This window comes from Neolamprologus multifasciatus, chromosome 5 (assembly GCF_963576455.1).
Source record: "Neolamprologus multifasciatus chromosome 5, fNeoMul1.2, whole genome shotgun sequence".
NCBI lineage: Eukaryota > Metazoa > Chordata > Actinopteri > Cichliformes > Cichlidae > Neolamprologus > Neolamprologus multifasciatus.
Window position 1 is genome coordinate 12,299,338 of NC_140443.1, and position 14,306 is coordinate 12,313,643.

Genomic DNA, 14,306 nt, shown 5'->3' on the forward strand with positions numbered 1-14,306 from the left:
TTGAAGTTAATATACGGCAAGGAAAACATGCAGTGACAGCCGTTAGTTGTCAACAGCACCTCCTCCTCCTCCACCTCCTCGCCTCTTTAAAAGCATTACATCTTTGCATTAAAGATAACCTGGTGTGGTTGTTCTTTTGTGTCATGCATATGTGGTTATAATGGTGCTTGCTCATATTAACGCTAAAAATAAGTATATGTAAGTGGAAATGGTGATAAAGTCACTAACATATACTCCTCTAGAAGACAAAGGGGACTAGATGAGATTGGAAGAATAACTGGAAACTGTAAATGTAAAATGAATGCACTGTCTCCAATAAAAAATCCAGAAGTTAAAAGAGCATGTCAACAAAATGACTGAAAGCATGCAACGCTTCCACACAAGCCAGGCACAAAGTTTCCCAAACAGACACTCACGGCTATAGAAAGTTTAGCAAAACACATACACACATCTACACACACACACACACACACACACACACACACACAGACAGATGTTTTTCAATGCTCCTGTGCGTTTCTCATTTGTATGGCTCTTGTAGAACAGATGCAGTCAAAGCCCCAGGGCAACAAGGTCTCAACCATACCCCCGGCTGTGCTTGTGTTTGGGTGTGTGTGTGTGTGTGTTAAAGAGTGAGCAAGCCTACATGCTGACATGTCTCAGGGAGTATGAATTTAGGCTGTATTTGAGTTGTGAATGTGGTGTATTGTGCATGGGCATGGGCATCAGTGTGTATGTGTGTCCTGTTCTGTCTGTCATAGATAAGACTCAGTGGGGCGTAGCAGAGATCCAGGAGAGCCACTGACAGCCAGTGCCCTGTGGACACCATGCAGAGTGTGTGTATTGGTTATGTGTGCGAGTTCCCCAGGAATATGGCCACATTTTTCTAAGTCTCCCTCGGTGGTCATAAAGCTGATTGTAGTCCAAGAATTAGACCTAGCAGTGCCACTGCAATGTGTAAGGGTCTCTGAGTGTGTATGTGTGTGTGTCTGCATACTGTTTATGTGTGTTTGTCCATAGAGCTTTCAGTCGCCCAAAGCACATTCCCAGCATCTTCTGTGTGTCTGTTCCCTGATAAGGAAATCAATAGGAGAGTGGACAGCTCAGCTGTATGTGTCAGATCTCTAGAAACTCACTGACGCTCTGAACTCCCACTGGGTGTGAACACAACACAACCTTCAATTTATAAAAATAACTGTTGGAAACTATGTTAGACTTCCAAGTGAGGAGTTTTATTCCAAAATGAGATGTCAAACATTTAAAAGTCAGACAAATGCAATGTCAAACATTCACACCAAAATCAATTTCCAAGTTTTCCAAGCAGATGTTTGCAATAATATTTGCACAAATGATGCCATCTTCTTAAAGCCTTAACTTATCTACAGGCACAGTTCATTCTGTAAACAAACCTGACATTCATTTTAGATGGTTTATGCCCTCAAGATATTAGGGAGGCTTTCATAGTTTGACATAGAACACAAGTGTCAGAACAACCAGCTGTAAATACTTATCAAAACAGCATTTCTGTGAAAAATACAACAAGGTAATGTGAATGTCATGACTGTGTTTTTCCACTGATAGTTTGTGAAAATGTGCATTAAATGTACATCAACATGAAATAAAAACACATCAAGAAAGTGAAAGATATTATTCGTTTTTTGCCCAGATAAATAAAATGATGAAAAACTAAATAGAAATAAAACCTAATCACTGGGATTTATGAAGGTCTTATTATTTAGTCAAATTACCTTTAAGCAAGCATGGGAGGAAGTGTATCCAGTAATTCTGGAAAAGGGAAATCAAAATGTAATAGTTATCTCACCAGCTGTCATGGTAATGTGGCCAAATTAGTCATTACCTGCAAAACCTTTACTTGTGTAATTTGATCTTTTTTCAGCATAAAAACTGATAGATTACTAGAACGTGGATTGCAGAAGAGTGCAGTAAAAAAGTGTGCAATGTTGTTTGTTTGGCTACATCGGGGAGTGTGTAGGTTTCTGTGTGTGTGTGTGCATGGAATAAGAAGGGAAGCTTAAGCCAGTGTACACTCCGCCTGCCTCTTTAACCAGGTTCTTGGGGCTTGCCTTAGGGTATGTGTGTCTTTAAGTGTGCGTGTGTCTGTGTGTCTGTGCATGCGTTGTGTTGTGTTGTGTACACTGAGCAGTTTGTCATGTAATTGGTATTCCATGTCCATTTCTCTTTCATGTGCATCTCCTTCTCTCCTTGTGTGTGTGTGTGTGTGTGTGTGTGTGTCTGTGTGTGTTAGTACAAGAGAGTGGACACTTCACAGAGAATTTCTGAAGAGAAATATAAGTAATGCATGAACAGGTACGGTGAATAACGGACGAGAAGGACTGCGGGTGAGAAAAGGAACGAATTGGACAGAGAGAGGAAGTAAGAAGAGGGTCAGCAAGAAGTGAGGGAAGCAGACAGGAGAGGAGGCAGTAAAGGTGAAAAGTTGAAATCAGAAACAGGACAGCACAGATGAATGAGTAAAAGAAAAATGTGTTTACAGCAGAGTTCAAAAGAACAAGGGAGAGGACCACAGAAAATAAGGTGAAATGGGGAAAAAGTAAGAAGAAAGTTTGGGCGAATTAAAAGCAAATAGATTTAATTTATCACTGCAATGATAACTGAAAAAAACAAAAAAACAGAAGTGAGAAGCAACTGGAGGAGTAGGGAAGTCAAGCAACTGGTTAGTGTGAAGAAACATGTCCACTAAAGTTGTCCTGCTGTTTTATCTTTGCTAACCTGACAGATTTTGGATTAATTCTCATTTCATTAAAAACCACTGGAAAATATTTTTGTGAAACTAAGAAGATCAGACCATCTCCTCATTGCTGTTTCTCAGTTCCTTTCACCTTTTGCCAGCTTATCTCTCCAGCAGCTTATGTTAAGCAAGCATGTAGAAGTTGACTGTCATCTTTATGGACACTTTGACGGGACCGTAATGTGGCGCAATCTCACAAATTCTAGTGAAAAATGATTCAAATCAGAGGTTGTGTCTGCACTCATGGTCATAATTACTATGAAAAAATAACACATACCACTGAATTGTTTCCCCGGTGACAGCATTATGTGAAACCTTGTCAGATACACTCCATACGACACGAAGACCCATCATAGTCTGTCAGACCAACCGCTGTGGTCTGAGAGGTACTGATAACACAATCTATCCTTATTTATTCCATTTCCATAGTTTAATATTTTTCTGCAAAAAAGTTTCAACAGCATAAAGACAGCGTACGCAAATGTCAAAACTGCACTATTATTACTTCTGTTGAAATTTAAGAAAGGCATAAAAACATTTGCATAGGGCATGTTCCTCTGTGTGTTTCATAATGCTCCAAATGTTTGCAGTGGGTGAAAACAGACGTTTATACAGGTCTGCAAGACGGGGTTTGGCATTTTCTTGCTGAAATAGACTTCTGGATGGCACCGTGTCACTCCTAAACCCATATATACCAGCAGCATCAATGTGGTTATCACCAGTATGTCATCCATGGCACTAACACTAACTTTTGCATCAGTCAGTCTCAAGTAAGCTTGAGCATATAAAGGCTGGCAGCCTTTCTGGATCTTGTTTATAAATGTTTTATTGTTTGCACGATAGAGCTTTTAACCTTGCCATCTTATGTCTCTAATCCCTCTCTGGGACTTCTCCAGTTGGGGGCATCAATTTCAAAATTAGCTTATATTCATAGAAAAACAGCCACATTTGATACATTTGTAAGACTGAGTGCAGGATTTTACATTGAAATGAATGTTCAAAACAACTAATCTAACATGTTTACATAGTATCGGTAATGGCAACATTAAACTACCTTAAAGATGGGAACACTGTTCTGTTCCCCGAACACCCCCAACCTTTCCTCCTGGACCTGCTGCGCATTACATGACTACAACTTAATTTGATATGCATGTTATGATGTAAAATTGCTTTTCTCTCTTTGATTTTATTAGCCTATTTGTACCAGGTAATGTCTTGGTATTTGGTGACATAATTCCAAATTAGTTTGGCCAATACTAAGTCCTGTTTACTATAATTTCACAGTAGTTTTACACTGCACTGCTATGACAATCATTGCTGACTTCTTTAGCTACAGGAGCTGCTATCTGCAGGGGGAAAACAGCTTTTATCAAAAGTAGTGAAAGCGAGTGGGGCTGTGCCAGGCAGTGGAAATACTGCTAAAACCAGGAGATACTGAGGACAATGGGAGGACAAGTCAGTGGACCGAGTTTGCACCAAGTTGATGAGTGAGTCAGAAATTTTCCCTTCAGGTAGAATACATTCACAATAGTGAATACCCATATTAAATTTGAAGCATACAGGCTGGGCCATCAGAATACAGGCATGTATTCTAAATAAGTCTCTTAAATGTTGTCCAACTTAAATGATGAACAAAAACAATAAAACTGACCAAAAGCAGAAAGGAAACATCATAGTTATGAATTAGATGCTTTTAGGTATGCCTCGGTCAAACAGGTTTGTTTATCTTGCTTGTTCAAAGATTTAAGACAGCACCATTTAAAAAATGTGACATCCTTATGAACTTTCTTCTTTTTGGATTGCTGCCTTTTATAACAATGAATTATCTGATATCTTAGTTCACATGACAGGAGCAACAAACAGAATCCCTTGATATTTCAGCTGCATAGTCTGATAACTGTCATCAGTAAACCCCTGCCTGTTGATCTTTAAATGATAAGGAAAATGAATTGGTGTCTTTGCAGTGTTCTTCAGCTCGCTTAAATTAGAGGTTAGAAGTGACACCGGCTCTTGTGAAATATCTCTGCAATTTGCATAATTACAGTGCTGTTTCAAAGAAAAAAAAGTGTTGGTTGACAAAATTACATCACTTTACAGACTGGTGCTCAGTGTTCTAGAAACACTGAACGATGAACCTGGAAATCAGAGATAGAGAAGTTTGAAATACTAAAAAACTATCCAATATAAATTTGTTCCACTCAAAAAGCTACCATGTGGCAGTTATCATTAACACTTGGCAAATTCTGTTGATCTTATCATATCTGAATTATGCTAATCTGTGCACATGTGAGTGTGTACGTGTGTCTTATCTTTGCTATGTGAGAGGAACTGAGATGAAGTTCAAGGAGCTGCGAAATGGACCTGCAGTGTATTACTGATAAGACAACAATTTACAAGGAGATTAAGCAAAAAGAGAAAAAAAATAACTAATATGGGGAAAGACAGAAAAGAAAATTGTCTTTTCAAACTTTCACATTGTTCAAAGCATATCCTTTAACAACATATTCAGATTTTTGTAAATAAAAGGCAAGTCCAGCTTATTTAATAGCTACTTGATAAAGTTCATTTTTGAGGATTTTATTCTGCGTGGATTATTAAAAGGAAAGAAAACCCATGCAAACGGGCCAGATAGAGGGAGAGGAAGCAGTTCATGGACAAAAGAAAAGAAAAGTCTGTTATCATCTTGACTGTCATTACTCCTTCTTGCTCCACTGTTGAAATGGGAGAAAAACAGATTTTGGCAGAGTGACTGTCATTTTTGGTGCAACAGATTTTTCCATCTTTTCCGCCACTGGGGTGATATATTTTCTCTCCTCTGGTGGGCTGAAGCCTAATATCACTCAGTCTTTCACCCACTGCACGCACGCACGCACGCACACACACACACACACACACACACACACACACACACACACACACACACACACACACACACACACGTTTGCAATCTTATAATCCTTCACTTTCCAAGAACATGGCTGAGTTGCAGTCAAAAGTACTTTTAGATTTGCCACAAACGATAAATCTAAAAGAAAATACAAACTCAGAAAAACTAATATTAACAGCATCACAACTATAACCTCTAACTGAGACAGGTCAAAATGTCATGATGGCTGGGGGTGCTTTGTTGCTGCACTCTGGTTAAACTGGTAATGAAATGTTCCTGCTTTTATTATCACTCATGTCAAAAATGATTTAAAAAGAATAACTAATAGTAATAAAAGTAGGGATTGTCTTTGCCACGTTATAAAAATTTTAATACCCATATGTATGTTGTATCTAGACAGTAGCAGAAATAATAAAATTGCAAAAACAGTAGTGTTTAAGATGGAATAATGATAGCTACAAAGTAAATTAAAAAAAATCCAAAACTATTTTTAACTTTAATTAACATATAGCTTAGTTTTCATTGGTTGGTTACTGTAAGAGTAAAGAAAATAACACGATGCAAACAGTCAAAAGATAATCTGTCTTCTTCGTTCAACTTTATTTATGTGCAACACTTAAAAAACGTTGGTTTGTCCACTGACACTTTAAACAATCTGTGATTACATTCAAGAGGTCCACTTAATCTGTAAAATGTGTGAAGTCACAGTTTTTTGGTTTTGTAGGAAGGCTGGTTAATACTTATGTAAAAAACATATATGTGGTGTATACCTGTTGTATCAAACCTCTACAGGTAAAGATTGTATATGCTTCATTTTGGCTGCCAAATAGGTTCATTTTTATATATATATATATATATATATATATATATATATATACACACATGTTGAAATGGGAGGGCAGAAAGTGAGCACTTCATTGTCATGCAGGTGCATATGCTGTTTCATGACTGTGGTGCATACAAATGGAAACTTAATGTGTCTTTTTTTTCCTACCTAGTTAAAAGGGTCAAGACCACTATGGACACGAAAAAATGTCTACAGTTTTCACCTCTTATGAAATGTTCACTCAAAGTTTCTCAAAGATTGTTGTTGTTTTTTTTTGCTACCAGCTGGTGTGTCAAAAATTCATCTACTGAAAAATTCAATTTTGAGATTATTTTTCTAAATATCCATTAGTTAAAAGACAAGTAGGGGTAGTATATATGTGTAATCTTTTAATCTCTCTCTTAAAATTAGAAAATAGAAACTATGTAGGCTTTTGATTTTCTGAATACCCATTGGACATTTTGAGAAAGTCTAGTCTAAATGACGTTGAGGTCTTAATAATGGAGAGAAACTAATATAGACAGAAAAATCTCTACAATGCAAACACACAGAGAAACAGCCAATGCTTTTCGGTGTGCACACTAATAAAAACTACAATAAGTAAAGCAAACTTAGCACACGCAAGGACTTTTTTTTTCCACTGTACAAAAAACATTACTTAAGTTCTTTTGTTTTTAACTTATTTGTCTTGACACAGACACATCATGAGCCTTCTTTAAACACCATACTGGGATTATAATACAGTGTAGTAAAAAGTAGATCCATATACTTTGTTCCCGCAGGGTGTAGTAACACGAGGCACGATGAGTCTTCAGACAACAAGACTCCAGAATACAAAAGATAAAACCTTTTGGGGCTGCGACTGCTGCAAAAACATAGACATAAATACTTACACAGTGGTCTTTATGGGCCCAGAGTTACGGCGCTGTATCCCAATTTCTGCTTGTTTTTACTACAGTAGGTATGTGGCTTCTACAGAGGCATAACAGAGCTCTGCAGGAAGAGCTCAGTGGAAACGGCCTATTCTCTCCTCTTGTTTATATTCGTATCTAACTTTCAGTAGATGAAAAGCATTTTTAACCATTCAGCATACAGTTTGTGGTGTTTGTGAAACGTGTAGCACCCTGAAGTGTCCTGACACACCAACATCACGAGAGAATCTGACTCATAAAAACACCTGAAAAGATGTTATTACAATTATTTGTTTACAAATCAGTTTCAGTGAGTTTTCTGCATTTTTCAAATATCAAGATTTGGTTATAAGATTAACTTTTTGGTAACTTAACCTGCAGGAAATAATAATAATAATAATAATAAAAAGATTCCATCAGGTTACATATGCTGTTAGTTTCTCTATGTATTCTTGAGTCTTGTAGGCATTCAGAGTGCTTTAGACACGTTCTGTTTCCCGTATGAATGACAGAATTATTGTTGGCTGCTGCATTTTTTTACTTTGTAATGCAATGTTTTATGTCTTGGGAGTTTTTTAAAAGGCTAAAACGATGAATGTGAAAAGCAAAGCAGATATGCAAATATAATTTGTGCAGGTTTAGAGAAGTCATTTAACTAACAAGAGCTACATTTGAAGTCTCTTGTAACACAATTTTAACAAGGGCCTGTCTGCCAATCAGAAAAAAAACCCTCAATGTCAAAAAAATTTTCAGAGGACTGATTGCACAAGGGTCATATTCAGCTAGCTGGTGCAGCATTTGTCCTGCTACTTTTTTTAAGCATTGTTCACTCTCACCATTTTGGCAACATTCCTTCATTGTGTTTCTTTCCTCACTTTCTCTCTTTTTTACTTTTCATTTAAATATATGATAAAATCTCTCACCAGTCGTGGTTTGCGGTTCTACCTATATGCTCCGTCTCCCTTACTCTCAAAAAACCTTTCTGCTTTCTTCTGCCCTCCACTCGCCCTCCTATCACAGTTCATTAACATCACTGTTTGAAGTCAAGTTTGAAGGCTAAAGCTGTTGATTAGCAATAAGAATATGTTTGTAGTTTTTCTTATTCATTAGAGATCCCCGCATATGCTTGCAATACATAGTCTACGTGTACTGAAATGCTTGTGTGTGCTTCTTACAAGTTATTGTGTTTGTATCTCCGGTTTATCATTCAGTTCCAGTTGCGGTATGTGTAAGTACAGTCATGTATTTGTTTGTATTTACATGCAGGCCCATGCTTCGTTTTGTGTGGGTGCATTTGCATGCATATGTACAAGAGGTACTAGAGTCAATTTTTTATCAGCAAACGTCTGTGTCTGAGTTTCTGAAAATGTGTGTTCGCTCCATATCATCGTGGGTACCAGGTTGCATGTCACCGGGTGGCCTCTGTAACTCTCTGCTGCAAATGAGCTGGCAGAGGGAGAAATGGAGAGATGGTGGGAGAAAACAGAAGGAGCGGGGAGTGATTGATTGATTTAGCTTTTCTTCCAGTGGAGTAACATCAGGAGAAGTTGTTGAATATAAATGATGTTAATGAACAGTTAAGTCTGTGTTAAAGCACTTGTAGCAAAGGTTGACAAGCTTCTTTTAGAGGTTAGTTGTCAGTGATTTGGCGTGTTTACCTCATTTAGTACAATACTAAAAAACCCCAACAATTTTCGCAATATTTGTCTAGCCCTTCAAGTAGATGAGACCATTTTCCTACTGTGAGTTACGCTTAAAAATGTTCTGGGAAAAGTAACATCCAGTTTTGTATGACTACTGCAACTGGACACAGCTGTAGTACCTTGAACGTTACCTATACTTCCTCACTATATTTTCTAACTAGAAAAAGTTTTACATGACCTATCTGTTGATAAAAAGGCAATATCCTAAAAACAGAACTGATAGATTAGTAAGAAAGCCAAGAGGAAATAAAACTTAACTAGCCAGCAAGGGCAGCTTAAACTGACTGATGACTTCTCATTCTGGAGCCCATTTTTTATCGTACTGAACTAACTAACCTAGAAACCAATTTTCACTGCACCATATGTTATAATGCTGACATCAAGGGGCAGAGATGGTTGTGATCAGACAAAAATCAGACAGGCTTTAGACACAGATAGTGTTTTTCTTGAAAAAATGTTGGGTGGCTGTTTCAGACCATTTGGTAACCAAAATTCAGGCAGTCAAATGACACTGGATGAGAAAAGGAAACGTGCATTTGGTTACTTCATTACAATAATGTGATGACTATTTCTTACTTTGCAAAAGATGGTTTGAATGGACCTCATCAATGGCACATTTTTCCCTTCATATTGAGACCAGTTTTGAGTGGGGGAAATGACATTTAAACTGTGTTCATTGAACAAAAGACTGTAACAAAACTCTTATGTATTTTTTGGGATTAATACAGTAGTGATGATTGGTTTTATTTCACTGTATCACTATTTTGTGAAGGAAAATAATATTTTTTTTATCCCAAGAATCAAAGTTTCTGTTTGCTAAGAAGGGAAATATTTTGACAGAAGCACATGCATTCAAATACATGCAAAGCACACTAAAGCTCTCTTAGGCATACACAGAGATGCTTATTGTCTGTCACTCTCTCCTACACTCACAAATGCACACAGACTCAGACACACACACTTCACGCCTCCATATAGTTGAGATGGATGAGTATGCAGTAACTGACAGTTGATTCATCGGCCCCGCAGCCACCATACATATTCTAATGCAGCCTTGAGGAAAGTAAAAAACTTGGAGAGGGAAATCAGGACTTTTGCTTTTAGACTGCAGGAGTAAAGGGACCATTATTCTTACCCAGCATAACAGAGCTGTCAACTGACGAAGCACCTGCCATGGCAAAGAGATCCATTCTCAGAGACCACAAACTTCAATCTTTAAATGACTCTTTTAGTTGCAAGTGTTTTCAGAAGATTACTGTGTAGTGTAAGGAAGCTTCATTTTGAAAAGACCTTTAATTGGTTGGTCCTCAATTTGCACGTGTGTGTTTCTGAGCATCATTGCCTCCATCTTAATAATCATTGATCAATTTTCAAGCTGATCCATGTGTAGATGCCACAACAAAGCTCCAGGAAACTGATTTTTATTTTTATTGTTTTACTTAAAAGAATATTACAGTGTGATTATGACTCACATTTTAAGGACACAAGAAGTTAATCCACACTTGGACAGCATTCTCTTGTTTCTAGTGCAGCTCAGGCACATCATATCCTTCTGTTAAAAAGTGGGTCATGACCGCTGTTCAAGGTGCTGATATAAAGGTCTTCCAAGAAGTGGGAGCTGCCCATACTAATTACCATAGTTCATAATGATGAACAGAATTCTCACCAGCACTGTCTGAGAGCCAGTAAAAAAATACTCCGTTTAATTTCCGTGCCATTGTTTCCATCTGCTCCTGTTGCTCTTTGAGCCAGTTGTTGAGTCACACTACTGTGCCTTCACATTTTGTTTTGAAAGTTAATATTACTATGTAATTTGTCTTTCTAAAATAATTACATTTCCAGTAGATTGCATATACCTAATGTCTTCTTCCTGAAAACAGAAGATCATTTACGTGGTCTCATACTCACCATGTATTGCACATTCATGTGTGATAGTGGGGAGTATGAAAAGTCCCTTGTGGCATTGGTGTTTAGCAGCACTTAGGCACATTATATGCTTTTAGTGAAAGTCGTTGTGTCAAATATTTAAATTTCCCCATTATATATAGTATTTCCCAAGTATAGCAAATGGTCTGCTTTTAGTTACACTTCTTTTCATATGGGTTAGAACTTTTCTTGTCTGTGTCATTTCAGAGGTTACTTTCATTTTGAAAGGATATTACCTATAAAATGTGAACTTGGTTTGGACAAGAAGAAAAAAAAAGGAAAGAGCAATAAAACTTCATGCTTTTAGGCTTGACAGATGCCATTATTTCAAAGTAGCTGTCAGCAGTGTATCAACAAAGTGATGGATTAATGCTACAGGTAAAGAATTTGACATCTCAAATGTCTCCTTTAGCTTTAATGGTATCTATTTTCACTGCAAAAGGTAAAGTGCACGTTAGCGACAGAGTAATTCTTAAATGTTACATTAAAAGTTGATGGATTTGTACACTTAAAGGTACAACATGTGTCTGTGAAAGGATTTTTTTGGCAGCAGTAAATTCTGCATTATCAATGATAATGCCAGCTGCAGATATAATTAAAGTGAAAAGAAAGTGATTGACATTGAAGAAAGTGAGTATTTTTTTTCCTGTTTGCTGTGTGACTTATCAGGGACTGTGTCATTTTTCAGGGACAAAACCTTTTATTGATGTATTCAGAAGAATATTTATTGATTATTTTATTTAAAAAAGAGAAAGATTTTACACTTAAATAAACATTTTTGTCTTTATTTCACAGCTCCACCCACTCCCATTGCACCTCCTGAGCTTCTTTCTGTTGGTGCCACTTACCTTTGGATCAAACCCAATGCCAACAGCATCATTGGTGATGGGCCAATAATCCTGAAGGAAGTGGAGTACCGGACCACTTCAGGGAACTGGGTAGAGACCCATGTGGTTGACTCCCCTACATATAAACTGTGGCATCTGGACCCAGATGTCGAATATGAGATCAAGGTCCTGCTTTCCAGACCTGGAGAGGGAGGAACAGGACCCCCAGGTCCACCACTGGTAACCAGGACCAAATGTGCGGGTAAGTAAGCACTTGTTTTTTTCTTTGTTATTGCTTTAATTATTTGTTTAATTATTTTCCCATTTATGTTGCCTTTTTACCTATTTCTCAATTATTTTTTTAAAAATTTAGATTTCATTTAGAAATCTCTCTTTGCAGTTGCTTGATTCTGTTTTGTCTTATTTCTGTTGGACAACTGTACTGTGATCCACTGATATACTCATCTCATTCATTAAGTAGAATCCTTGGGTAGCACTAATATAATAAGAATGATTTACTATGGTCTGAATATGGTGACAGCATGACTTGGAGCCAGAGAGGTAAAAAAAAAGGCTGATGAGAAAGATAACAAAGAAGGAAAAAAATGAGGGGAAAAAAGTCTTCTAACTACGTCTTCTTGGGAAGAGAACACAAATCAAAGCTGATGATAATTGACATGTTAAGAAGAAGCCCCAGAGATGAAGAAATGTTGGAGTGCATAGTTTGCAGGGAAGAAGGTAGGAGAGGTTAGGTGGGGGCAATCATGGCCAATAATGAGTATCCCAGCGGGGGTGTAAGGACGCAATAAGTGGCAGTTCATTTGATAAAATGACAGCCCATCAGATCTCTGATGGCCTCTTATGTGTGTGTAGGTGTGTGTCTGTGTGTATGTGTTAAGTGTGTTCTTACTTAACAAGTAGGAAGCCATAATTCTCCATTCCAGCATTCTCTATGGACTTCTCTGTGTTTGCATTTTGCCATGCAACTAATTGTCTTTGTTCTATCTTGGCCTTTTGACCTTTTTTGCTTTCACTGTACTACTTTAGTCTTCTGATTTTCTGACGCTATTCTTGCTTCCCACTCTCTTTCGTTCTTAAATTCATTTTCCCACTTCTAACTTTTTTCTGTCCTTTTCATTTCCTTTTCTCTGCAATGTTTTCCACTCTTTTGTCCTGACTTCATTTCCTTCTTGTCTTCCTTTCTCCCATTTTAGAGTTTTTTCACCCTTTCTCCTTTTTCATCACTTGGGTTTTACTTTATGGTGTCGTTTTTCGAACTCTTCTTCCCGTCTGTCCTTTAATGTTTACTTCTTTTGTTTTTGACACTTTCCCCTTTTATTCACACCTCCCCCTTTCTTCTCTGCCATGTCCTCCTTCCTTCTGCCATTCTGTCTCAGTTGTTTTACTCAAGGGCTTCATTTTATGAGAATTAGAGAGAACAAGACAAAATGATGATGAAGAGTGATAGGAGATCAAAAAGATGAAGGTGTTATTCTGTAAAGACAGTGGGTTCGATCTGGATCTAACCTTGCATTCAAACAGGGGAGGGGGAGAGAAAGAGAAAATGCTTTAATAATGCTTTTACTTTTTTTTGATGGAATGTACATAGCTAGTGTGTGTGCCTTGGGGCATTCGTTGTTTATGCTACAAGTTCTGTCAAAACTTTGGAGCATTAACTTGGCAGATGCTTAAATTTAATTGGAATGGGAATTTCGTGTATTTGTGGTTGCTGTGTTATGTGTGAGTGAGAACGTGTGAACTCTACTATGTGCATATCTTTCTGTGTTTGTGTGTGTGTGTGAATATGTCTGTGTTGTGTACATGCTTGTGTGTCTACCACAATGTGTTTGTGTTTGTGAATTTGTGGTCTTCGGTCCACCCCATGTTTTTTCTTTTTTTCTAAACTCCGTGGTAATCAGCAGGTGAAAATGATGTGTTAACACTACAGTCTCTGTTTTGGTCTCTCTCCCTGCTTCCTTGCTTTATCTATCTCTCACTTTCAATCTCTCACTCTTACTTTCTGTCTCCCATATTGAAACACAAGTAGCTGGTGAGGCGCTGGGGTCTTATGGGCCCTACGCATAAATGTTTTCTCATAAAGAACTCATTGTGCAAACCTGCTAGCTAAATAGCTTACTAGCTTGTGGAATATGAGCCTAACCAAGTTTTTAAACGAGGCATAGACCTTACCTTCTATCCTTCTATCTACAGAGAAAATGCTTATTCAACATAGCATCCAGATTTTTTCAGGTTTGTGAATCCACAGCTACAATACTCAGAGATGATGCAGTGAGATGACTTTGCTAATATTAAATTACAATTTGAAGAGTGCTTTTACAAATTGATATATACAGCAGATGCCAGTTTGCACAATTAATAAAAATGTTAACTCTTTCTTTTGCTTTTGGATGTTGTAATAAATAAAATTCCCTACCTATACCAGTTAGAAAATGTAC

General features: G+C 37.5%; 1 protein-coding gene across 8 annotated transcripts in view; it reads left to right on the top strand.

Moving 5' to 3' along the window:
• The window catches only part of ptprt (protein tyrosine phosphatase receptor type T), a 312,417-nt gene that overhangs the window by 92,476 nt on the left and 205,635 nt on the right, over positions 1-14,306 (top strand). For all 8 annotated transcript variants that reach the window (XM_085158891.1, XM_085158893.1, XM_085158894.1 and 5 more), the window contains exon 8: positions 11,819-12,112. In XM_085158891.1, the coding sequence (XP_085015017.1) occupies positions 11,819-12,112 (294 nt within the window). The remainder of the gene's footprint in view (positions 1-11,818; positions 12,113-14,306) is intronic.